This window comes from Carettochelys insculpta, chromosome 5 (genome assembly GCF_033958435.1).
Source record: "Carettochelys insculpta isolate YL-2023 chromosome 5, ASM3395843v1, whole genome shotgun sequence".
NCBI classification, from domain to species: Eukaryota; Metazoa; Chordata; order Testudines; family Carettochelyidae; genus Carettochelys; species Carettochelys insculpta.
The window spans coordinates 4,736,175-4,760,736 of record NC_134141.1 but is presented as its reverse complement, the minus strand read 5'-3'; the positions used below and the strand labels follow the sequence as shown (position 1 = coordinate 4,760,736).

Here is a 24,562-nt window from a genome sequence, read left to right as displayed (position 1 = left end):
ACACCAACAGCCACTACTAAAAAGCAGAAGATGGAAAAGGGCATAATATTGCAAACAACAAGCACTTCCCAAAGACAAAAGGGAATCTCCACAGGAAGCACAAACAGGTAGACTGGGCTGGACTGAGTCTCCTTGGCAGGAAGAGGGAAGTATAAAAAATTGTTACCAAGGTCAGAAAGCTGAACCCACATCAAGCTGCTATATTACACTATAGTGGATCTAAAACCTACTTACCCAAGCATCAATTTGCCATTAGGAACATAACTGTGACTATTTAAAAAAATAATTCTTGTGCAAGCTAACCCCAAAGCTTGGGAGACAGAAGATGGTTTGCCAACCAAGAGTTATGGACCAACAGCAGTACCTGCAGCAGAATTCAATTTTTACAGTAGCAGGCTACACTGCTGCTTAAATCAATCTAATTTACAATGCTCAGGCATGTGGGAAAAGACACACTCCCCTGAGTAACACAAGTTACAGTGAGTCTAAGTACAGTCCACACTACATCAGCAGAGAGCCTTGCACCAATATAGCTTCCAGCTCTCACTAAGGTGAGGTAATTAGGCCGACAGAAGAGCATCTTAACCAGTTGCTGCACTGCAGCTGTGCTGATATAACACTTTTAGGCCAGATCTACACGAGCAAGTTTTTTTCAGAAAAGCCATGCCTTTTTTGAAAAAAACCCAGAGTGTCAACACACAAACTGCTTGGCACTTTGGAGGCACCCTTCCTCCCCAAATGAGGAACAGTGCCTTTTTCCAAGTGATTCCTTCAGAAAACAACATGCGTGGATGCCACAGTGGCCCTTTTCCCAAAAGAGCAGCCCTCATGGTGCTGAATTTTTGATTGCTGGCCCGTTCTTTCGAAAGAGCAGATTGCTCTTTCAATCTGCATTTTTGTGCGTGGGCGCCCTCTTTTGAAAGGAGATTTTCGGAAAGATCTCTTGTGGAAAATCCGCTTTTGAAAGAGCGCTGTAGTATAGACCCAGCTTTTGTACAGACCTGCCCTTGGTAAAACCAGTGCAGTAGAAGTAACACCAAGTGTCTACGTGGATTCTTACTTCTGTTCTGCAAGTTTAAGGTTTTGTTTTACAGAAAGCAGAAACTACCACAGTTCCAATAACCTGTCTGCTTGCAGAGCTGTACCAGTTTAACTGAAGGTAGTAGTTTAAACACATTTACTTAAATCTGTGCAAAAGGACACTCAAATCATTTAGGGACAGATTTAGGAAATTGAAATAAGCAATCTTTAAACTAAACAAATTCCACATTGGCACTTGCATTAACTAAACTGGTTTAACTATGCTCCTGTGAATTTTCATAGGCCTATTTTCATTATTGTGCATTAAACTCCCCATCCCCACCGTTTTCAGTTCAGTGTCCATCAAATATCACGTATGACTGAAGATCTACCTCAAAAAGGAATGCAATGCAGTGCTTCCGGAAGTCTGCCAAAAAGCAGGAAGAACCACCACTGGCTTCCTTGTAACATACAGGCGTGGGTGAGAGCACCGAGGCTGGGATTTTCACTCCACTGAGAGTTAGTTATGCACCCAAATCCCACTTACCTTCTCCTGTGATTGGACATCTAAATCCCTAAAACTCATCTGAAAAGCTCCCCACAACCACCTATACAGTTGTGTCACAGTTTCTATTGACAGACAGTGGAGAAAAGAACCTTTATCCTCTTTGTAATTCTCCTGTACCTCTGTGATAGGAGATTTAGGATTCACATTCCTGGCAGCTGCAATTTCCTGCAGCTGATTCACAAGTTCAGTGATTGACAATCTCTCCTCTGGGTTCACCTTCAGAGTGGAACCTTACAAAAAAAAAACCCAACAGATTACAATAGAACTTTTATAGATTACACAAATCTGTATTTTACTCGGTGGATTGAAATACAGAATGATCACCAATAATAAAGTATTCAGAAAAAAAATAGGGAAACAGTCAAGTTGTGTCCAAGAATAAACAGAAAGAGTAAGGATTTTAGTTGTAAGTCAAGATAACCCTTTTAAAGGAAACACAATCGCATCAGAAGCCTGAAGAAATGTTAAAAAGCAACTTGGAACCCACCCCACATCATCAGAATTTTAACAACCAGCTGCAAAAGCTCAACTGTGTGTTTTGAAGTTGAATAAAAGAAAGTTTCTAAAACAAATTCAAGGAATCAGAACCCAAATGCAAAGTATTTCAAGACAATTAATCATAATATAATCAAGACTAAGCATTGAAAACCAGTGAAAACTAATAGGTTTACTTTAAAATAAAACTCTCTCTTTACTGACTATAGAAAAATTTTAAAGTTCTTCATATTGATGTCAAATAACTAGAAATCATTGTCATATGTTTTACGAATCCCATCTACAATGGAGCTGGAAATTCTGATTGCTTAATCCCAGTATACTGAACGTTTTTAAACAATGAGCGATGTAACATGCACAGAAACATCAGAATAAGTAAACAACTAAGATTTTAAACTTACGTATGAGATCATGGAACACAGTGTATCGGGTGTCATTCTGAGGAATAGAATATTTCCCATTGACTATGCGAAGCTTAGCTCCATCTTCAAATGGATGTTGCCTAAAGCACAATAGATACAGGATACAGCCCAAAGCCTACACAGAAATTAAAGCAAACACTTCAGGATGCTAGTCAGGCACTGAAGACAACCTAAAAGTTGAATTTTAGATATGAAACTGGATTACATACTGAAACAACTCCGGAGCAAGCTGAAATTTAACGTAACTTTACTATATACTGAATGTTTCAATTGCAAGTAGAACTTTACACTGTTAGCAGCATGCAACCCCCCTTCTAAAATCATTAAAACACTTGGGCTGTGTCTACACTACAGAAGTAACTTCAAAGTTGAGTGTTTACACACACCCTACTTCAAAGTAGGGCACTGCTCCATTCCTGGGAATGGAGTAAGGACCTCAAAGTTGGGCACCCTACTCCAAAGTTAACTTTGAAGTAAGGGAAAATGCGTATAGACTCTCTGCTGGCTATTTCAAAGTAGTGCCATACTTCAAAGTTAGTTCCTAGTGTAGATACACCCTTAACATATTATTCTTTAGATCAAGGATTAAACAACAAGTCTAGTCTGCACAGACTAAGAGTTAATTCCTAGAAGCATTTAGACTGGTATTTATTTGCCATTATAAATTAAAAGTCTACTAGATTTTTCAATGTGAGAGCTCTTTCATTCTAAAACAATTCCCGCCAGATTGAAGGTTTTATATTATAATGTAGGTATACAGTACATAAGTATCAATACCTTTGTTACATATGCAGCTAAGTGTAGCACAAAGATTTCTGAAGTAGGTGCTCCACAGTAAAAGAAGTTCTAGATAATAAGCTATGGGCCAAATCCTACATCCATAGTTACCGTGCAAGTCATTCTTACTTGAAGAATTTACTTCTCTTGCTGTACTCCTAAAATTCATCTTTTTACTTAGTACATAACTGGGTAGGTTGTTGAAGCGCAAAATCACTTGATTCAAATAGCATCCAATGCAAAGGGTTACTGAATTCTTTGTAAAATGTAACATGATTACAAGAGAAAATTAAAACCATAACATCTCCCACCATCTACCAATGAGTTGTGGGGAAGGGGAGACTCAGTCCCCATATTTGTAATAACTAAAAATAGAAACCACACAATTTGCCCTGGGAAATGTGGAAGCCATCTTGTATAGAAGCCATTTCACATCCCTTACTGCTACACGCACAAAAGAGCCTGTCCTTTTCCTCGCCTATTTGGGAATGGGAGGGAGGATAAGCTCTATGGAATGCGGTAATGAACTGTTTGGATTTGGGGCTCCTACTCCTTGACACCTGTTCCGCCTTGCTGAGAACAGTTTTCTCTCTGAAAATGTTTCTCTAACTAATTGCCTCTGGCACTGGACTTGTTTGTGTAAGGGTATAAAATACCAGAGTTAGCTGCCTCAAGCAGCCTTGCTAGACCTGGTTTTACTATTCCAGTTTGGCTCATCTGTTGCCTTATTGAATTCAATAAAGCTGAATGTTAGTCGCCTAAACTCAGAGAAGTCATGTGCTTCAACAGAAATAACACATGAAGTCAGGATTGAGTTCTACTCTTGCAAGAACCATGAGTCAAGGAAAGAATTTCACATGGTGTTTTCTGGTAAATTGGGATACTTCAGCTAACATTAAATAGAAGCAGTGTTCCCATACAGAACAGTGATTCATCTAGTTCAGTGAGAGGTATTTCAAAAAGCCTTGTAACAAGGGCTTTGGAGGACAGTGCGATTTCCAGAATACTTCTAGAAAATTGTACAAAATCTCAGTGGAGGATGTTTTTATTTAACGCTTGCTAGCAATCATCTCACATGCCTAGCCACGTTGGCTACTTGCACCAACTGAAGACCGACAAGCATCTAAATAAAATGACTCACACAGTGACTCAGCTCCTGTCTTGTCTTATGCCTAAACGTCACACAGGTTATCACTTGATGTATAATTTAGAGCTGTTTAAACTCTAGTGTCACCCTTTTCTGGAAAGCGTGAAAAGTATGACTCCTTATTGGTTCAGCATGGAGTCCCTATTGCAATACAAGTTATACCAGACATCTGGAGGGTGATTATGCACTGGTGCTTAGAGCTCAGTTAGCTTGGTTTAGTTCCTTCTGAACTCCAGCACGTGTTCTATCCAGACTTGTCTTACTGCAGTTTAATTTTCTGAGCTGTTTGTTTTTGTACACACACCCCTTTGAAGAATGAGGAAATGTTCTCATATTATTCAATCAAGATAAGAAGCAACCAGTGTTTAACAGAGCAAATGCACTCAGTAGCAGACCTGCAGAGAAAAACATCTGATGCCAAGAGCTGTTAACAGAGGATGCATAGAAAATTTAAATATTCATCTCCAAATGTAACTGCAATCCCTTCAGTGAAGGTTACTCATTTGCCACCCCACTTAGTTGCAACAGAAACATACGTGATTTCCACACAAACAGGAGTTCTGAAGTGCTAACACTTCACTTGTTCCTGCATTTTGTGCTTTGAGACTAGGATTTGAATCCCTGGACTATGAACGAGCAAAGGCAGCATTTTGCATCTTGGCACCCTCTAGCTAATTGTGGGTAGTGATTATGGGCTCCAAGAGAGCCCTGTCCAGGCCTCCAGGGAAGAAAAGTTGTTGAACCACAGAAACTTCACTCAAGGCACTGTAGGAGCCAACACAAAGTCTATGCCTTAGGCCAGCCCAAATTAAGATGTAAAATGCATACCAATTTTAAGCTTATTTTGCATGAAATGTGAGAGATACAGATGGCTGAGTTTTTGTTTTAATACCAAACAATGCCACTAGTAACACTGCATTTTACATTCCAATATAGCAGCATGTGCACAATTAGTTCAGACACCATACATCTGGCGAAATACAGACTCTATTGAACTATGACTTTATTACATACAAAGAGAAACAGCTGTTCCTACCCATATATCCTGTTTTTCACCGATTGGAAAGTTTGAATACAAGTCTATCATTTCTGGAGTCCTATACATTGGCGTTGTGTTTCTTGTAATCTGCAGAAACAAGAGTAAAAGTTCATGAAGCAGAGACCTGCACAATGCTTTTTGGGCCACCTCAGGAAACAGATTTTCAAAAATGTTCTGCAGAAAGGAACAGAAGCAAAAAGGGCATTCTGCCTTCAAAAGCTAGTATGGGGCACATTAGGTAGAAGTTCTTGGTTCAGTATCAGAGTAACAGTTACAAGGAAAGCAGTTCGATGTAAAGTCAACAGGAATCACATTTTAACTGTCATTAAACCCTGCTGTCTCCTACAACCACACAGCAAAGAGAAACCAGACTCTCAGCAGGGGTGAGTTTTTGTGAACCAGTGACACAAAAAATAGTCAAATCACACCCTTCAGACTTTGTTTTTTGCCTTTTTCTTTCCACACCCAGAGAGAAGTTGGCCAACTGCAGACACCATTCTCTCTTCTTAGAGAGCCAGCAGACAGAGCTGAGAGTTCAGAGTTCCAAAAATGGAGGTGAACAAAAACAAGCAGACATCATGTGTCCAGTACTCAGGGCAAAAAAAACAAAACAAAAAAAAACCCACAACCAAACCCTGACATTGATCATGGATTTTGTCTGAGCCTCATCATCCACCTTCTACATAGGCTTAGAAGATTCTGAGAAATCACAGAAAGTAAATCCATCTTTCCATTCTACCTTAGATTTCTCAGTACTCCTCAGACAACTCTATGGAGGAATGCATTTTGAAAGAAAGAAGGAACATGCCAACACTGTTACAGCTGTCTTAAGAGTACAGCAATCATGTCTAATCCAAGATCTGTTTAACAAGCCTACTGCCTCATCACACATCACCCAATTTTAAAAGCACAATCTGATTTTAGCAGTTGAAGTAATAAGATCAGAGTCACTCGGGTACAACTTTTTATTTTCCTGCAGAGAGTGAAAACTCATGTGTTAACAAAATTCCTTACTCCCTTCTCTCTCTCTCTCTCTCTATTTAAAAAAGCCATTAAAAGGTACACTATATATTGTGTCAAGTTTCATTTTGTGTTTAGATTTTATTTCTCCACCTGAAGGGACAATGGGCACTCTGTGGGCATTGATCCGGATAGGTGCTCAGGAATGTAGTTTAAAGAACACAAGCTATGTTGCTGTAACAGCAGACAGCATTTGAACAATGCGGCAAGGCCTGGCTAGAAGTATAGCCTTGCAATCCATTTCACATCTGAAAGGAGCTCGTTTGTCTTAGAGCAGTCAGAAATTTGGGTCAACTTGGGTGTTAAGCCTGACAAGAGCTGCAGCAATAGAATGAACAGAATATCCTTTAATTAACTGCATGTCAAGTTCCTCACCTCTTCTTCAACTATTGCTCTTTTTTGTGCAGACCAGCTGTAATCAGGATAGTATGCTATAGTTGTAGCACTGCCAAAGTCACACAGCTTAATCGTCCCTTGGTTACTAATCAGCATGTTCTCCACCTGCAAATGAAAGGAGATTAAACTGAAAGAGTTACATTTAGGCAGGTTGCAGCTCATGCACACTTTTACATCATGTCCAGGAAATGTACAAATTTTAATAAACAAAGTGAACCAACACTTTGTACTTTACAGCACCTGGCATCCCACATAAGAGGGGATACTTCAGATTCTGTAAGAGTAAGCAACGGGCTTAAGTGCCAAGCTATAGGCAAAACAGGTAATAAGTCAAGGAAACCAAGCTCCCTGCACCTCCTTACTCCAGCCGTTAGACAGCTTGCCCTGTAAGACACAAACCACTGTGTGGAATAGCACGTATTTATTTCTAACTGAATTTCAACTCAAAGGACCTAGCATTTTATTTAGTCCATGCCTCTCGAAATGTTGATTTTGTGTGACGTTTTCCAGTGCTTTCAGTTTGAATAAACATGTAAAATTACCCTGCAAGATTAACAAGGAGTTTAAAATCTTATCAGGAGTACCAGTTAATAGCTGAGAGAGGTGGGGAGGGGGGAATTCTCTCTGGGAGAATTATATGCCGATTATGAGGGCTGCAAATGAAAATGCAAATTTAATATTTATTTAAAAAAGCTAGCAGATTTACCAGGCCTTGGCCAGGTCTTACATTATTAAAAAAAAAAAAATGTACATATGCGCTTCATTTAAATGATTGTATTTTTAAAAAAGACAGTATTTTTAAGTTAATTTTTATTTTGGCTTTCTTAAAAAGGGGATTGTTGATTTTTCTGTTTAATTAATTTTAAATGGGAATTCCATCAAGCTAATTTTTTTCCTTCATCCTTATGAACGCATATCATTTGCTATGTTTTAATCACAAAGGGCTATCGTTAGTTTGGTTTCAATAATATTTTCTTCTAGTTTTCAAACCTTAAGCATTGATTTAGCAATGCCAAACAAGAGCACTACTCCAAATTTCTCCATTTTAACTCTTTTGTGTAAGTTATGAGAATCAATCCTATTCCAGGTTCATCCTATTTTGCTGACTCATCTAGGTTCAGTCTCTTTCAATATTAGCTCAGTTACTTCAATTCTGCAACCATACTTGATTTGGTGATTCTGTCTCTTTTCTATTTGGTTTGATGAGAAGCAATCCCATTCCAGACACATCCTGTTTTCCTGGAACATCTAAACACTTATGTTGCTAAAGTTACGGTAGGAGGATGCCGTATATTCAATTTGGTGGTCCTAGCTCTTACCTTTTAGGAGGAATTCTTGATCAAACTCACTCTCTAAAATATATAGGTCACTAAGCCTTATCTTCGTTATGTCTCATCTTCTCTGCTAGATTTAGACTTCAATAGCCAGTGCATGGAATATCTTTATCACTGCACCCTGCACAGTGCTGAACAGAAGTCTTGGTAAAAGAGTCATGGCAGGAGGTTGACGCACCGTAACTGACTTGCTATTCTGTTCCCGAACTCTTCAGTGCTCCCTGTATGCACTGGGTCCGGCTCAGTCAGGGATTCGTGGGCTCCAAAAGAGCTGGGAGGGAGGGGAAGGAGCAGAGAAGTGCAGGGCTCCGACCACGAGAGGCTGAGGGGGGCTGCAGGGCCCCGGGTGGAATCTCAGAGGACTGCAGGCTGCTGCAGCCCAGTGAAGTGAAGGAGAGCCACTCCTGCAGCTCACCTGCTATTCCTGGTTGCTGATTCCTGTTCTAATATTATAGGTACCTGTAGGAAGGCAGAGTAGAATGTGTGCGCAGTATGTGCATGCTTACTTATGCACAGCTTTTTAGAAGCTGTAATCACTTCCTAAGAATTTCAGTTGGCTGTTCAGATTCTAAGGAGGTCTCCACCTGTGTCCTCCAAAACCAGCCAACAGGGAACTTTAAAGGTCCAAATTTAATTCTAAAGCAAACAGTTCCCCTACACAATGATTTGTTTTGTTCCATGTGGCAGCAAATCAAGGGGGCCAACCAGCTCAGACTATTTCAAGCATCAGAGCCAAAGGGCTATTTTCAAAATACTCCAGAATTAACACGGGATATAAACTCTTCAGTGCAAGACAACAGTTCTTACAATGCTGCTAGTGTATAAATCACACTGACGTTAGCCACTGTCCAAAGGACTCAGAGGAAAGCAAATGAAAGAGTGCACCACACCAACAAGCAAAAGCATCAAGTAATGGAAAGTTCGCAGTGGTGGCCACTGCCTGAGTCTCAACCCATCTGAAGTTGCATTATAGCTAAGAACTGCAGGGATCAGAATACCTTTAAGCAAAAGAATTTCAGCAATTACAAAATCTTTGATAATACTGACCCCAGTTGCCCTTTCCCCCCAACCATTAGCAGAATCATTCTCTTTAAGACCAAACAAAGATATAGCAAAAAGCCAGGTAATCTGAAATTTGGATAACTGGCATGTTTAATTAGTGGGCACCTGCTCTACCACTGGCTGCCTGGCCAGGAGGCTGGCTCTCCAGCCAGCACTGGCAGCAGCGAGGCCACTGGCCAGCTGCCCACCTAGCAGCAACAAGGCCAGTGGAGCACAGCCAGTGATCCTGCTCCAAAATCCAGCACATTTGGTCACCCACACACTCAGCTCTCCAGGGCTGCCTGATAATAGAGTTTCCACTGCACTTCTACTCGTAAATGGTTAGTAAAGGAAAATCATTTTATCTTAAGTACAGAGACTGTTTAATGGAAGGTTTCGCCTCTGTTTACCTAAATTCACTTTTCTGGAAACAGCAGTGCAAACATACCTCCCTGGCTCATGTTAGTGAGCACAGAGATCAGGATCTTGCCCAGTATTTTCCCCACACAGGCCCTCACTCTGTGCAGGTACTGAAGTATGAAACCAGCTTTCTGCCTCCCCTCCACGCCCAATCCCTGTCACTTTGAGTCTCTTCCAGGGATGTGTTTTCCAATAGGCACTGGAATAGTAGCAGAAGAAAGCAATTATGTAATTTACTTAAGTCTTAAAGCTGTCTATTACAGTAGCACCTTAAACAGAATCAGGGCCCCATTGTTCAAGGTGCTGAGCAGAGTAGAATATCAGCCCCTGGCCCCGAACTAGTGTCTCAGGAAAAAATGCAAGCTTAAAAAAAAAGTTAACCTTTCACAACTCCGTATTTCCTTTCAACAGGATGGCAATGGTTATAACCTTCCCTCAGAACCCAAGGCCTTCCACATCATTTGTAAGGACTGACAAAAGGATGAAAGGTCTTAAAATCGTCAATCAGGAAATTATTCCCCATTTGATATTAGCTCAAAAATTCAATGTGCTCAAAAACAAAAGCACTACAAAAACACACACACGCACACTGCAGTCAGTCGCTAGGTTCCAAAGAAGAGCAGCATTTCAGCAGCACGCTGATATTATTATCCACTTCCTTTTGCAGTGTTACATTTCAGCCATTTAAAAAATACGTGCGGCTTCATTTGCACACTGACCAGCATAGAAGGACTATGTCTCAGAAATTTAATTAAGAGTCAGAGTGGGAAACAGACTACATTAAATTTCAGAACTCCAACTGAAACCATGAAAGGGCCATTCAAGAAGCATTTCAACCACAAAAATATAGGCAAAGAACACTGTCCAAAGAGGAAACCCTGTAGTGAGTGGCGTGCTTCTTTCCCAGCCAGCATTCCCAAGACAAATATGTACTCAGACCACCATCTGAAGCACTGTATATTCAAATTTCTCAAGTTCATTAGACCTACAGCATCATCTTTGTAGTCCACCCCAGAAGTTTGCTTTTAATGCTTCATTGATATGTCGCAGTCACTTAAATTTTATACTGTACCTTTAAATCTCTGTGAATAATAGGCGGTTTCTGTTTATGCATATGTTGCACTGCTCTGCATGTCTGATAAAATATTTTCAGAACTGTATCACAGGAGAGGAGCCCTTTGGATTCGATTTTCTTTAAGAATTCCACCAGCTGCCCTACAAGGGACAGAACCAATTCCAATTAGCATACCAATGCTTTAAATTTTGAAAATTACATTAATTATACAGTAGAGTCTCAACTTTTGTGAGGCTTCCGTGTTGAGCACCCTCACGAATGTTGAATGTCGCAAATACTGTATGGCAGCCACTCCCGCCTGGAGCCAGGCTGCTGGGGTTCCTACCTACAGCCCAGGGGAAGTAGGGGCTGCCGGTGCTCCCTACCTGGGGCCCTGGGAAGTGGCAGCTGCTGGCATTCTCCACCCCGGGAAGTGGAAGCTGCTGGTACGCCGTGCCCCAGAGAAGCAGCCGCTTGCGAATACATGAATTCGTGAATCTTAGGTTCATGAATGTTCAGACCCTACTGTATTAGATAGTCTTAACATGACACGCATTTCTGCTGATAAAGCAGCATTTAATTCACTAAAAGTGACAAGAGATTTGATCAAGACTATTTTGATAATAAAGAAAATCGAGGAAGATTTTTGACAGAGGACTAAATACCTTCTAAAAACAAAAAAGATTGAAATATTTTTACTTAGCTGTCAAGCATTCACAGCTTCCATCCCATTAGGATGAAAATGCTGCCCCTTCATTTCAGGCTATGCCAGCAATAGCCACTGGATACTGTATTGCCCATTATCATCTACCAGGGAACAACACAGGGTTTACAACAAGGGAAGTGTCTAAACTAGCCACAAATCATTTTAAAGGGGCATTTCACTATCCCAGCCTGGCACACACTTCAGCACATGTGTTGTTTGCTTGTCCCTCCTCTCTATTCCTGCCAGGTCATAAGTCAGGAACCACCCTTCCAGATGAGAAAAACTGGACAACGCCCATAGGGGTCTGAGACGAATAGATTTGAAAAAAAAAATCTGTTAGGGACGGTGCTTGGTCCTGCCAAGAGGGCAGGGGCCTGGATTCAATGACTTCTCGAGGTCCCTTCCATTTCTATGAGATGTGTGTGTATGTATAGCCAGAAGTGCTGCTCCTAAACCAGCAACTCATGGCAGGCTGAATGCTTCAAATGATTTTGCATAACCCAGGGTGGTTTAAGGTGAGGTAGGATTTACAAACTATTAGAGACTGCAAAAATTGGCTTGTTGAAAAGAGAAGAGCTAGACAGAATTTATGAGATGTACGGAAGATTCTTGCTCCTTTTCAGAATGGCCCATAAACATAAAACCAGGTCAGTCAAGAGCAGGTCAATTGTTGTCTTGATAGATAAGGTTTAGTAATTCTTCATATAGTACAACTGTGCACTTCCCCAGTTCATCGCCTGTTTGTTCATTTGGAAGAATATCCTCTGCTCTTAAAACAAGCCACACCACTCACAAGCCAAACTGCGTGTTACCTTTGCAAAGCTCGGTGAGCAGCAGAAACTCGGCCTGCCCAGTATCAGATTCTTCTTTTCCTATTGATGCCGCTGAGCAGAACTGGACAATGTTAGGATGACCCGAAAGCTTTTTCTGGCGATTTGTTCAAGGAAAAACTTGAAGTGTGCCAGAGATTTTTTTCACACTGTTAAGCACCATCAGCTCACATACACGTCTAACTGGAAGTGTCTAAACAGCGTCTGTGTTTAGTGCTCGTTCTTTTCAAACCAAAGTCTCCAAGAGTCAAAAAACTCCATAGCTGTTAATTAGGCTCTGGAGGATGCATGCTCTGATCTAGATACAGGTTGGTCTCTCTTAACAAGGGGTGCAGTACAGCAGTACAGGCATTAGTAAAGAGATTGCCACCAACCAGACTTTGTATTACTTATCTGCTGTCACTCTGGCTCTGAGACCAAGGCAGGGCCACTATGCCCTGCAGACAAATCCCCATGCTGGTACAAGGTGTCCCTTTCAGTTATGGTTTTCCTTTAACTAGGTAAATGAAAGTCTCTCAAAAATCGAAGCCAAGAAGCTCTGTTATAAGCATAATTGTCAAAAGGGAAAATACAAGAATTTATACTATACTAGAGGCCGCTGCTGCATCTCCACTTGCAATCAGAAGCTGGGCTGGAAGAAAGTCCTAGACAGAAACTTGTTGTATTGACCCTGCGTTGGCCAGGGCAGGAGCTCTGTAAGGGGGCTGGGCCAGGCCCCATGCAGGATAGGGGAGGGGCTCCATTGGGGACTGGGCTGAACTCCATGCTAGCCAGGGGAAGGGCTGGCATGAGGCTGAGGCGTGAGGAGGCTCCACTGGGGAATGGGCCGAGCCCCATGCTGGCTGGGGGAGGGATTGGCATGGTGCAGAAGGCTCTATGGGGGTGACGGACTGGGCCCCATGCTGGCCAGGGAAGGGGCAGGCACAGTGTGTGCTGGGGGTCTGGTGGGGATCTGGGCTGGGCTGATGCTGCCACAGTGCAGGGGTGGGGGGACACTGTCGAGGGGCTGGGCTGGCCCCATGCTGGCCAGGGGAGAGGCTAACACAAAATATGGTAGAACCCTGCCCAGACAGACGGACAAACACAGCAAAAATAATATATATGATGATAAAGCTTTACAAAATTCCACTTTCAATGAAAAGAGAAGCTCATGGCTCACAATTCTGGCAGGGGGAAGGTCAATGGAGAAAGAGAATTAAACATCTGATCCTTAGTCACTGTCTGACAAACTTATAATATATTTGGTTACGAGTTCGTACAGCCCCAAGACAGTGCGACCCTGGCCTAAGATGGACATCCACAGGTGCACTGAGCCAAGGTGCTTAAAAAGGGCTTTGGCCAAGCGTTGTGAGCAGTGTGAACTCAAGTGTGAAAATAGACAAAAGGTCATAAGACATCACAATAACCATGAAAAATGGGTCAAATTGTTACAGCGATTTCATAAACACATGCATGAGAACTGGAAAGAAACTGGATTAATCTAAGCCAAAAAGTCACTCTGAGGTAATCCAAGGACTGTTGAAATTATGCTGGTAAAAACAGAAGACATGGTGCCCGAAAATAACAAATCAAAACTGATGATCCAGATATTATGCCTGATTAGTGAACAAAGTAACGATAATGCCCACTCTTTCCCTTTCTCTCTCTCCTCCCCTCACACCAGCTCAGATCATCCTCCAATCTGCCAACACTGCAACTCACCTACGGGACTCACTACCTTAAATGAAGGCTGGCGGTCCTTGCTCTTGATGTGTACCTGAGAGTGCCTAAAGTCATGGCAGTACAGAAGACCCCGGACTTAACATGGGGGTTGTGTTCTCGCAATGCCTGCATACTGCAAGGTGGGGGAACCAGGAAACTGACAAGTGTGCCAGCCCTGGTCAGTTTCCTGGCTCCAGTGAGTGGAGGGGAGACAGGGACCAAGCAGCAGCCTGGCTCTGGGCACCACTCCACTGGCAGTAGCCAGGAAACTGACCAGCACATTGCTGCCCCCTTGTTCTAGGCTCTCTGCCTGCCTGGCTTCCCCCAGCTGGGGGAGCCAGATGGGCAGACAGCTGCAGAGCAGCTTCAAGTGTTCTTAACTCACATTAACGCAAGTTAAGTGCAACTCGAACTTGTGCTTTTCGGGAGTTTACTGAACTTGGACAGACAGTTCTCGGTCTGCTAGTGGGGAGATCTAATTACCACCATTGCAAAGGCATGTACTGCATGCCTTTCCCTAATGACATTACCTTGTGCCCCATGATTTCTTCCTTCCTAGCCCATCTCACTCTGAACTTTTCATCAAATCCTGAATTCAACTACACTACCGTTATACCAGCCAGTTTGGTATGAGAAAAAAGGACCCAACCAAATCGTAACTAACCAGTGTCAAAGTATCACGTCTTGGTTAACTAGCACAGCAGGTCATCCACTTGTAACTAATTAGAAACCCCGTGTGCCAGAAATCTCAACAAAAGCCATGTTTCATTTATCTCTACTCCAGCTTAGCTTGTTGGCTAAAGAACAGGATACATGTATGCCTGTCACATCAGGACAGAGCAAAATAACCTTTTCCCTTTCATCAAAAAAGAGAAGTTCTGAAAATAGGGGAATAATAGCTTGAACCAGAAAGAACAAAGACTTTGATGAGGTCCAAGTCTGTTTTGCACAAGCACTCAATTACTAGATCAAAAAGGAATACCTATTTTAATGTATTGTTCTTTCTCGCATTTATCAAAAAAAAAAATCAAATTAAATGAATGCTTTCAGGTGTTTTCCAAATAATCAGATAAAACCCCCAAAGCTACCATTGTTTAATGTTGGACAGGAAGTCAGTTCATAAAATCTCTAACTCTTCAGGCCTAGAGACCAATATAAAATGTAACAGTAGGGAAAGAGAAGGATAGTTGTTGAGCTTGACAAAGAGCATTGAAAGTTTAAAAACAACATGATTTCTGAATTCCCCCTCTGAAATTACTGCAGACCAAACAATTTCACATTATATGCACCACATTCCACAGTACTGAAGTAAACTGCTGTAAACATCCTGTGACTCCACAAATAAAGGCTTAGCAAATTAGTGACATTTACAGTCACTGAAGGAGGAAGTAAACAGTAGGTGCAATGATTTGTTTAAAAGGAAGTTTGACACCCACAACTCTTTTTGGTGCAGTTTCTTTGGTACCTGTTTTCTGGAGCTCAACTTTATGTATGATACTAAAATGTTAACTAAATATTTAATAACTCGGGACTGGTGTGACTCAACACCTTTATTCCTGTAACTCATTGGTCTGGATCAAGTCCAGATTGGCAGATAAATTGTTGAAGCTGTAACAGCTGCTCAGTGATTTTTCAAAGGAGTTGGAGATTTTGATATAGATCCCAGGAACAAACATACAGTCAACAGAGGACCAGGACTGACAGGACACTAAGACTGCCAAAGGTCTGTCACTATCCATATCCAACAGCTGACAGTAGGGAAGGTGAGCTTGAACAGCAGACGGCTTGTGCTGTACCTGGTCTGTGAATAAAAGACGACTCATTCTGCACTTGTGAAAAACTGTACTTCTCAAAACTACAGTAATGTATGCATTCAACAATGGTAACATCATTCTAACCAGATTTGGACATCAACCAAATACAGTCAGAGTGAACTGACACACACGGGTCCTCTGGAAGGTCATGCAATAGACCGAAGCAGTGTAGTTCTGATTCTAGGATTCAGACCTTCACTTTTGGCCACAAAAAATGCGCATCAATGGCACCAGAAGTGATTTTTCTAAGCTAATCTGGGACTCAAAGACTGCAATAGATTCACTTCCTCAGAACTAAATAAAGCAAAATCCTCAAAAGACAAGTCAGGATTTCAAAGGTCTTCTTCATTGGAGGAACACGTTAGAACTACTTTCAGTGTACATATGGATTGTGAACCCCAGGAGGCATCTAAATACTTCAGGATGTTTAACGTCAATCATTTCTTTAAATGCTGGATTTTGACACACAAAGGATACCATAAAACAAACTTCTTGAATGATGGCTCTGTTCTTCTCCTCTTCATTTGACAATAACCTCTGCATCAGAAAAAAGAATACTGAAAAAGGGTATATAAATTTGAGTTACTATAAACTTATAAAAACACTTATATGGGAAAAATTAGTGCTAATAATTTGTCAGCTCTCAAGATCAGGAGCAAGGGTCAAATGTGGATTGATCCTCAGCTTTGACCTGTCACCACAAAAATTATCAGATTTATAGCTACCGGTCCTTCTGTTCATCTCTGAGCAGGGGTTTTCAAGCTCGCCAGACTACTTACTGAGGTAGCCATGTTAGTCTGGATCTTCACTAAACAAAAAAGCAGTTCTGTAGCACCTTAAAGACTAACAATATTATTTATTAAGTGATGTGCTTTTATGGTGTAGACCCACTTAGTGGGCCCCTTCTTCAGATCCCTTTAAAGAAAATTAAATAGGGCTCCATATACCACATGGTCTTAAGTCTTCCACACTAAGTATAACAGACAAGGTGGTCACTATCGACCTCAGAAGGGTTAAAAAGTACTCCAATATACAACCCCTAGAAGATGTATATTTAACAGCTGCTCTGCAAGAGCCTTAGAAGCTATTTCATCTGGTGCTCTAATGAACCTGACTACATCAAGGCTTAGTATCAAGATCCAAATTCACACATTGAGACTGGTCTTTTGGGAGAGGAGGTTTGTTTTCTTCAATTCACTGACTACGTCCATGATGGTCAATACTGAAAGTTTTTAACTCTTTTGGCAAGCCACAACATAATGGTTTTTCAAAGGCCCTATAAAAGTTATTGAAGTACTGGGTTCCTCCAGTAATCACAGCCAGCTCTTGACCACTAATCCTTGTTTTGGTCTGCGTGGGGTCAACAGGTTTGGGCCAAATATAATCTGCTGTGCATGCTTATAGAAAAAATGGGTCATATCGATGCTGTAACAACAAATAGGATAACACGAGTGACAAAATGTACTAGACGTCGCTATTACAGAAAATCCAGTGCTCACCAAGCATAAGACCTAGTAAGATTGGCCTGCTCACCAGGAGTCAGCCAAAGTAAGCTCATCGGAAACACTAGGCTGCAGAAAGATGTGGTAATCCAACATCATGATGCAAACAAATTTCAAGAATTTTGAGGATTCCACTGAATAGCACTAGACAGGAAAAAGTGCTCCACAACCACACTGCAATTAAACACCATCAACAATTAAGCACTGGAGGAGCATAATGGTAGTATTTTCTGTGTTCATTTACACAGCCAAGAAGTGCATATATGAATCATCCACACTGGTCATTAGCCAAGGAAGAAAATCTTTCAGTTCTTGCTTGTGTTTTACACCCACACACACTATAATGACTATTACTGTAATGCACTGATCCAAGAGAGACATGTCAATCTTTAAATTGATTTAAAGACACATTACCTTTAAAGCATAATCTTTGCCACTTCCAAGATCTTGAGCTTCATATACAAAAGCAAACCCACCTACAAGATTAAGTAGAGTAAATTACAGGTAAATTGATTATTTACATTCATTATAAATATAAACAGAAAAAAAAGCAGTTAATATTAGAAGCATCTCAAATAAATTGATTATTTTTCAATCCCTAAGACTTAAGGGACATTAAGAATACCATAAATGTACAGGAAAGTTGCAGAGGACTCCTGCTAGATTACAGAGGGATAGGTTAAGGCCAATTCATTAACTCTCTACAATCACCTCTTGCATCAGCAGGTCCCTCCTAAATGGCAAAAATGTGGGTGTGCCTGTGGGTATACTACAAGGATCAGTGAAGCAGCACTCTGGACATGCTGTCCAGTCTGGCCAGGCTTTGTGAGTTCACGTTGTGGCCTGGATGCAAAAAACACCTGCCAAAATTCCCAGATCAAAAGTATAGCAGTGTGTGCAAAGAGGTCCCCAAGGAAAGTTCAGAAAAAGTGAAGAGGCTAATGACTTTCACTGAAGTGAACCTTGAAAGTGATTTCAGCATCTACAACTACATGTATCTTCTCTTGAGAATGCTTTTGCTCTTTACAAGTGTAACTAATGGCCTAAAACATTGGTGTTCTCTCATGCCTGCAGCCAGTCCCAATCCTCCCCCACTTCTGATGGATCCATACCTGGATGCACATGTCAACTGCCTCGTATGCTCTCTGGAGATGTTTCCATATCATATGCTTTTCATCCCTTGTTTCCTCACATTTTCCCTTAGTCTCTTCTTTGCAGTTCTTCCTTTACCCTTTTCTCTGCCCTGCTATTCTCTCCTACTTTGTGAAACACACACTTTCACCGCTGCTCTCAATGTTCACTTCCCCAATTCTCAGCAACAGCAGGTCCCCACTGCTTTGCTCCCCATGCTCTGCTGGCCTCCTTAGGTACTACGCCCACCCCCATTCTAGTCTCCGACTCCTGCTCTAGACAAAAGCAGGCAACTGGTGGCTGGGGGAGCTCAGAACCTCCCTTTATTCCCTCCTTTGCTTCAGGCAGCACTGCTAACACCGTCATGGGAAGTCTGTCTTCGCTCTGGGAGGACATACCAACAGACTTTAACCCCTCACCCCAGTCATTGCCCTTGAAGTCTTAACTAGCTTTGTTTTAACGTTTCTGTTTGTACCACCTTCTTCATCTAGCGAATTACATATGGGTCCAGGTTGCCTCTGATAGGGTGAAAAGAAAATCTCTGGCTCTCTCACTCCTTCAATGAAGCCTCTTTCTACTTGCAGAAGGGCTCAATCTTATTTGATTTAGGTTTGTCTACACTACCGTGCTGCAGATGCATGGATGCAGCAGCACCTGTACTGAGGATGCCCTGTTCCAGCAGGAGAGAGTTCCCCCATTGACATAATAAAATCACTTCTGCAGACAGCACACACAATGCCGCCAGCGAAGTTTCTCCTTCTGACACAGTGCCGGGCACACCAGTGCTTAGAAACTTATGTTGCTCAGTGGGTAGTTTACTACCACCCTCTCACAACATCAATTACGACAACATAAGCTATAATATTAACATAGGCTCAATTTAGGTATTAAATCCAGATTTCAACCCTGCAAAGGCTAAATTTAATACATTTTCAAGGTTGTTCTAGTTTCCCTCAGGGCTGGGGGCTTATTTTGCTCTGCTTCCCTCTGGCTTAAAAAGGGACTCTCTGATACTTCAAGTACAAAGGAGAGATGACAAATTTGAGTTCTTAGCTACCTTTTATTAACATTTATGCACAAAACTACAAATACTGTAAAGCGTAGCCATTTTCAAAAGTTAGACGGACAATCTAGCATCGGTCTCCTTGTGAAAAGCATTATGGTTTTTCAATCTGGTAAAACATGTAGGTACATTTATGAGCTAAGTGGTGGAGTTTGTTACTGGACATAAACATAGTTTTTACTCTCAGCTTCATTTCAGAGTATCGACCAGGTAACTGGTTATGAAACTGATTCGGAGCTCTGGACATAAACAAAGCCTTCTAATTAATGGGAAATGACAGAGAAGTGAGTCAAGGGCCAGTCTATTTTCATTATTTGTTAGCACTTTTTATCATTTATAGGCTGTTCAGCTGTGTGTATGCATAGACCAATAGCATACTATTTGTATGGTTCCAATCTATTTTGGAAGAGGCTTCAATTTCTTTCTTCCATTGTAGAAGTGTTTGCCCTGTATGTACGCCATTTTTAGGGGCACAACAAATCTAGTAATTTCTACAGTTAGGGCGCAACTCTGGGTACCCCTGGAAAGCTCACAGTTGGGACTAGCTAGTCAATACAGATTGATAGTACTGGTGACCCATGCAGGAGAATTAAATTAAGTCCTTGGAGGCCCAACTCCATGGAAATATGTTGGCAATCCTTCTATTTTAGAAGTGCTCAAAAGTATTATAGCTCCCTTGAAGAAGTGGGGACACCATCTGCATTAGGTGAGTGAACCTTAAGGTGAATAATTACAACTACATTATTGCACTTCTTTGCCCTTTAATGCACCTAGAAGAATACAACATGAAGGGATGCTCCTCAGAGTGTAGATATGTTCCTCTATCAGCACGTGAACAGACACCTAGTACGTAACAAAGTGACGGCAAACTGTTTCCTGAAAGGCAAAAGAGCAGGCAGTAGGCCAGCTGTATGGATATTCCTGAAGAACAACCACCTGTATGCATTAAGGTACACCACAGATGGACTGTGAACTGGAATGGGTTATGATATGAACCTATAAAGGTTGCAGGTAGCAAGGGGTTGGAAGAATAAGCTTGACAATTTCAGCTGATCATGGTTACCAGCAAATGTGCGATGGTAGACTTAAGAGTACATAAATGAAGCCTTTCTATATGACAGAACACAGATATCAATCACTTAGTGCATCGCAGTGAGGGGGTTTTAAACCCTTGGTCATATCCCAAGCATACAAATGAATGTTTACCTTTCAATTTGCCAATGCAGTAAACCCCCAAAATGTGTGAGTTAGAGTTGCACTTAGTTTGCTTTAAACACAAGTTAAGCAAAACTCAAAGCTTCTCTGTGGCTGTCTGTCCCCTGGCTTCCGCCACCTGGTGGAAGCCGTGTGGGCAGCCGTGGTGACAGGGCTTCTCCCTGGCTTTCCCCAGCTGGGAGAAGCCGCTACTCCCCAGCTGTCTGCCCAGCATGGCTTCTCCCAGCTGTAGCAGGTCTGTTTCCTGGCCCTTGCAAGAGGAGGGGAGCTGGGATGCAGGCTGCCACTTGGTTCCCAGCTTCCTTCCTCACTGTGGGAGCCAAGAAACTTACCAGAACTGGTGCTAGTCAGCTTCCCGGCTCCCACAAGCAGAGGGGAGCTGGGAGCCAGGCTGCAGCCTGGTCCCCAACTCCTCTCCACTACTGGAGCCAGGAAACTGACCAGGCCTGGTGCCCTCATCAGTTTCCTGGCTCCCCTGCATTCTGTGGGGAATTTGACTTATACGGGGTTGCGAGAACACAACCTCCGTGTAAATCAGTGGTCTACTGTAATCTTGGAATACATGTTCAAAATTAACTGAGACAATTAACAGATACTGCATTCCAAAAAAAGCACTGTGTCATTATAGAAAAATCAGCCTCTCTCTCTGGGAAAAGTGCAATATCAGCTAGCGCTCACAATATCATTGCAAGGGCATTAGTACTGCCAACCTCTTAACACTCACAACTGAAACTATGGCTGAGAAACCCAACAAGCTGTTTCAAGGAAATGGAAGGTATTAGAATCAAAACACATTTTGAGCCCATCCTCACTAAACTGCCCCAATTCTGCAGTTATTGATACCAAAAATCTAACACTGTAGATTTATTCATTACAGGGTTGTCTACATTGTGTTGTTTGTAAATAAAATAAAGAGACAGATCATGCTAAACTCCTTCTACAGTCACGTACGTTAACAGTGAATAAAGTAGCTAGAAGTCAAAGGTGACCAGAAAACCCATACAGTCAGCTTGACACTCTGCCAGAAAACAGACTCAGAATTTTCTACTTTCACCATTATGACTCGGGGGCGGGGGGGGGGATACATACTGGTCATGGTTGTGGGACATCTCACCTTTGACCTCTCTCCAGTCTCAGTACATCCACTCAGGTGTTAGGCACTAAACCTCCTCTTATCTCAAGGGAGAACCCATCAGTCTCGGGCCAGGCCCAACTTAGTTCAGTGCTCCCTTTGGGAGTTATCAGTAGTTAATACAGGTGATCAAACATTTTTTTATCAAACCAACCAAAGCTTAATGTAAAGGGGAAGCATTTTTAACATAATAAACTGCTTATATACCAGTCATGATCATCCTACCTTCGTCCTAGATAGGCCTATTTTATCTGGAATATGAGTGTCAGTCGGCACCCCAATAATCTGCCTCAGTCTCCTCTGTCTGCCATGGACTTTCTTTTTAAAACTAACCAAAGGCTTTAGTTTTCTCCTGTATCTGCTGAAACTAGTTACGTGAAGCCCACCCAAAATGTACACACTGCATGCCTCTGATCCCTTAGTTTGACAGAACTCAATAGAAGAATTCAACCCCCCTACTGAACGAATCTCCTGACAAACCTGTTAGTGAATTAGCATAATATGGGCATATGGTAACCACTCTAATACCTGGACAAGATACGGAGAGATAGCTGTGCTAATCAAAATAAAAAAGCAGTCCAGTAGCACTTTAAAGACTAACAAAATAATTTATTAGGTGATGAGCTCTTGTGGGACAGACCCACGAAAGCTCATCACCTAATAAATTATGTTGTTAGTCTTTAGAGTGCTACTGGACTGCTTTTTTGTTTTGATGGTCAAGAAACAGTATTCATAAATTACTGGTCAGCCACATGTCCTTCACATCATTGCAATGACATTACATTTTTAAATTGTTTAATATTTGCTAAAAATCACAAGCAAGAATAAAGCATCAGAAGAGGACAATTTAGACTAGGTCTATGAGCAGTTGGAATAAGTTGAATAAGTTGGAACTCTCCTGAAAATCATTGGTTATTAATATGAATAGAACATGAAGCTCAGAAGCTGTATTTACTTTGACCAAGATTTTTTTTTTTAAATGGAAGCTAAGGTAAGATTTGTAGAAGTATGGCCAAAATTACTTTCAGAAACAAAGTCTCTGTTTGAATGGCACACTTTAAATTAAGTGCATTTCTGGTGGTTTCCCCTAAAAGACAATGGTTCAGAATAAGGACAGAAAGGTTTTGCAAAAAGCAAAATTCCAAGTTGTCTAAGTGCTGCAGAACTTTGGCCATCATACTTTGCCACCTGTGACTTTACAATTCTAATTTAGCATTTCATAAGGAACTTGTACCTGTTTGGATTATCACAAGAAAATACTAATCCACTGCAGTGAGATTTCATGCTGTTATTATACCCTGACGGAGAAGCATAGACACCAGCGGGAGTTTTGAGTGCATTCTGAAGTGCTGTGGGGATTGGAGCTGCATATTAGCAAGCCTTTTCTTAATTTTTGTACTGGACCACTTGAGAGCTGTTCCTACGACACAGCTCCCTTCTCTAAAGCCCAACAAGCGCACTTTAATTGAAGCAAATACTGTGAAGGCTCTTTCTCTGAAACACCCCATTACACCTAAATTATGCATTAAGGGTTCACAATTTATGCACCAGTATTATAATTTTATTCTCTGAGGAAAGATTATTATTAAAATGGTGTGGAGAAGTACATGAATAAATTAGGGGCCAAAGTCTTTATAAGAATATTGTAAAGTCCTCAAGCATTAGAAACAGAAAGCAGAAAACTGAACTTCAAAGAAACCCAAAGGTGTAGAAAAGCCAAGTTGTCACGGCATGACATTTTCAGACTGGGAGCATCACTCACACTCGTCTGGTTCAATGACTGCACTACCGCCATAACTCTGTTTCAGTGTATTTTCATGAGTTTAAAAATCTTCTGCAGCTGTGGACTAAACTTACATTTAGATACTATGCACTCTGTATAGACATGTACAGTATAAACAGTAAGTATATTTCTCACCACAGTAAGCTTCTCTCTTTTCAATTCAGAAGCATTATTTAGTTATCTCGGACTAAAAGGTTTCTTTATACTAATTCTCTATTAATCAGTATTCTACAAATAGTACTACATGAAGTCCCACTCAAAAACAGAGAAGAAAGCCATTTATCTCATCAGCAATTTCTAACAATAGATCTCTCTATCTTAACGGTCACTCGGTAACGAGTAGGACGTATTTATGTCACCCTCCTATTTGGGTGTCCATTGATGGCTCTATAAGCAGTGGCTGGCTGCAGCAGCCTCTCAAGCTGTACACATGGGGAGGAAGAATGCAGGGTGGGGGAGGTGTCATGTACTAAATGAAACTTAAGGATGGAAACATGGTCTCACAATGCATTTTAGTTCTTATCTGGAAATCTGCTGGTAAAAAAAAAACAATTACTACAAGCCAAAGAGGCAACCACCTATAAGTAGCTGGAGAACCACGAGGTTATGGCCTATGGGCTGAGCTTAGCTGGAAGGAGAAAATAGGAGCTCAAATCTGACAAGCTTGTGTTAGGTGAACAGATTTCTCCCCACTGAATAAATGATGAATTAAGAGGGTGAGGTCAACACCAGTGGGAGGTAAGGGCCATGGGAGCCAGAGGTCCGTTGACAGGCTTTTGTTTTATTTCCATTGTCCCAGACTCATAACAGGTGGGAGACTGAAGCTAGTTTGTGCGTGGGCACGCATGCATAGAAGAGTTTAATAAAGAAAAACTTGATGAGCTGTATGTCGGAGACGGACCCATGGGATCTGAAAGGGAATGAGTTCACGTTAGCCCTTTTCTCTAGCCCT

The 24,562-nt window shown here is 41.5% G+C and overlaps 1 protein-coding gene across 2 annotated transcripts in view; it reads right to left on the bottom strand.

Moving 5' to 3' along the window:
* GAK (cyclin G associated kinase) overlaps nucleotides 1-24,562 on the bottom strand; it is a 102,618-nt gene that overhangs the window by 64,610 nt on the left and 13,446 nt on the right. The window contains exons 2-9 of one of the 2 annotated variants that reach the window (XM_074994568.1): nucleotides 17,701-17,762; nucleotides 16,262-16,321; nucleotides 12,252-12,366; nucleotides 10,752-10,894; nucleotides 6,864-6,989; nucleotides 5,466-5,555; nucleotides 2,485-2,620; nucleotides 1,706-1,818 (exon numbers count right to left, since the gene is read on the bottom strand). In XM_074994568.1, coding sequence (XP_074850669.1) covers nucleotides 1,706-1,818; nucleotides 2,485-2,620; nucleotides 5,466-5,555; nucleotides 6,864-6,989; nucleotides 10,752-10,894; nucleotides 12,252-12,366; nucleotides 16,262-16,321; nucleotides 17,701-17,762 — 845 coding nt within the window. Of the gene's footprint in view, nucleotides 1-1,705; nucleotides 1,819-2,484; nucleotides 2,621-5,465; nucleotides 5,556-6,863; nucleotides 6,990-9,707; nucleotides 9,751-10,751; nucleotides 10,895-12,251; nucleotides 12,367-16,261; nucleotides 16,322-17,700; nucleotides 17,763-24,562 lie in introns of those variants that run through there. The other variant, XM_074994569.1, reaches the window with a different exon arrangement.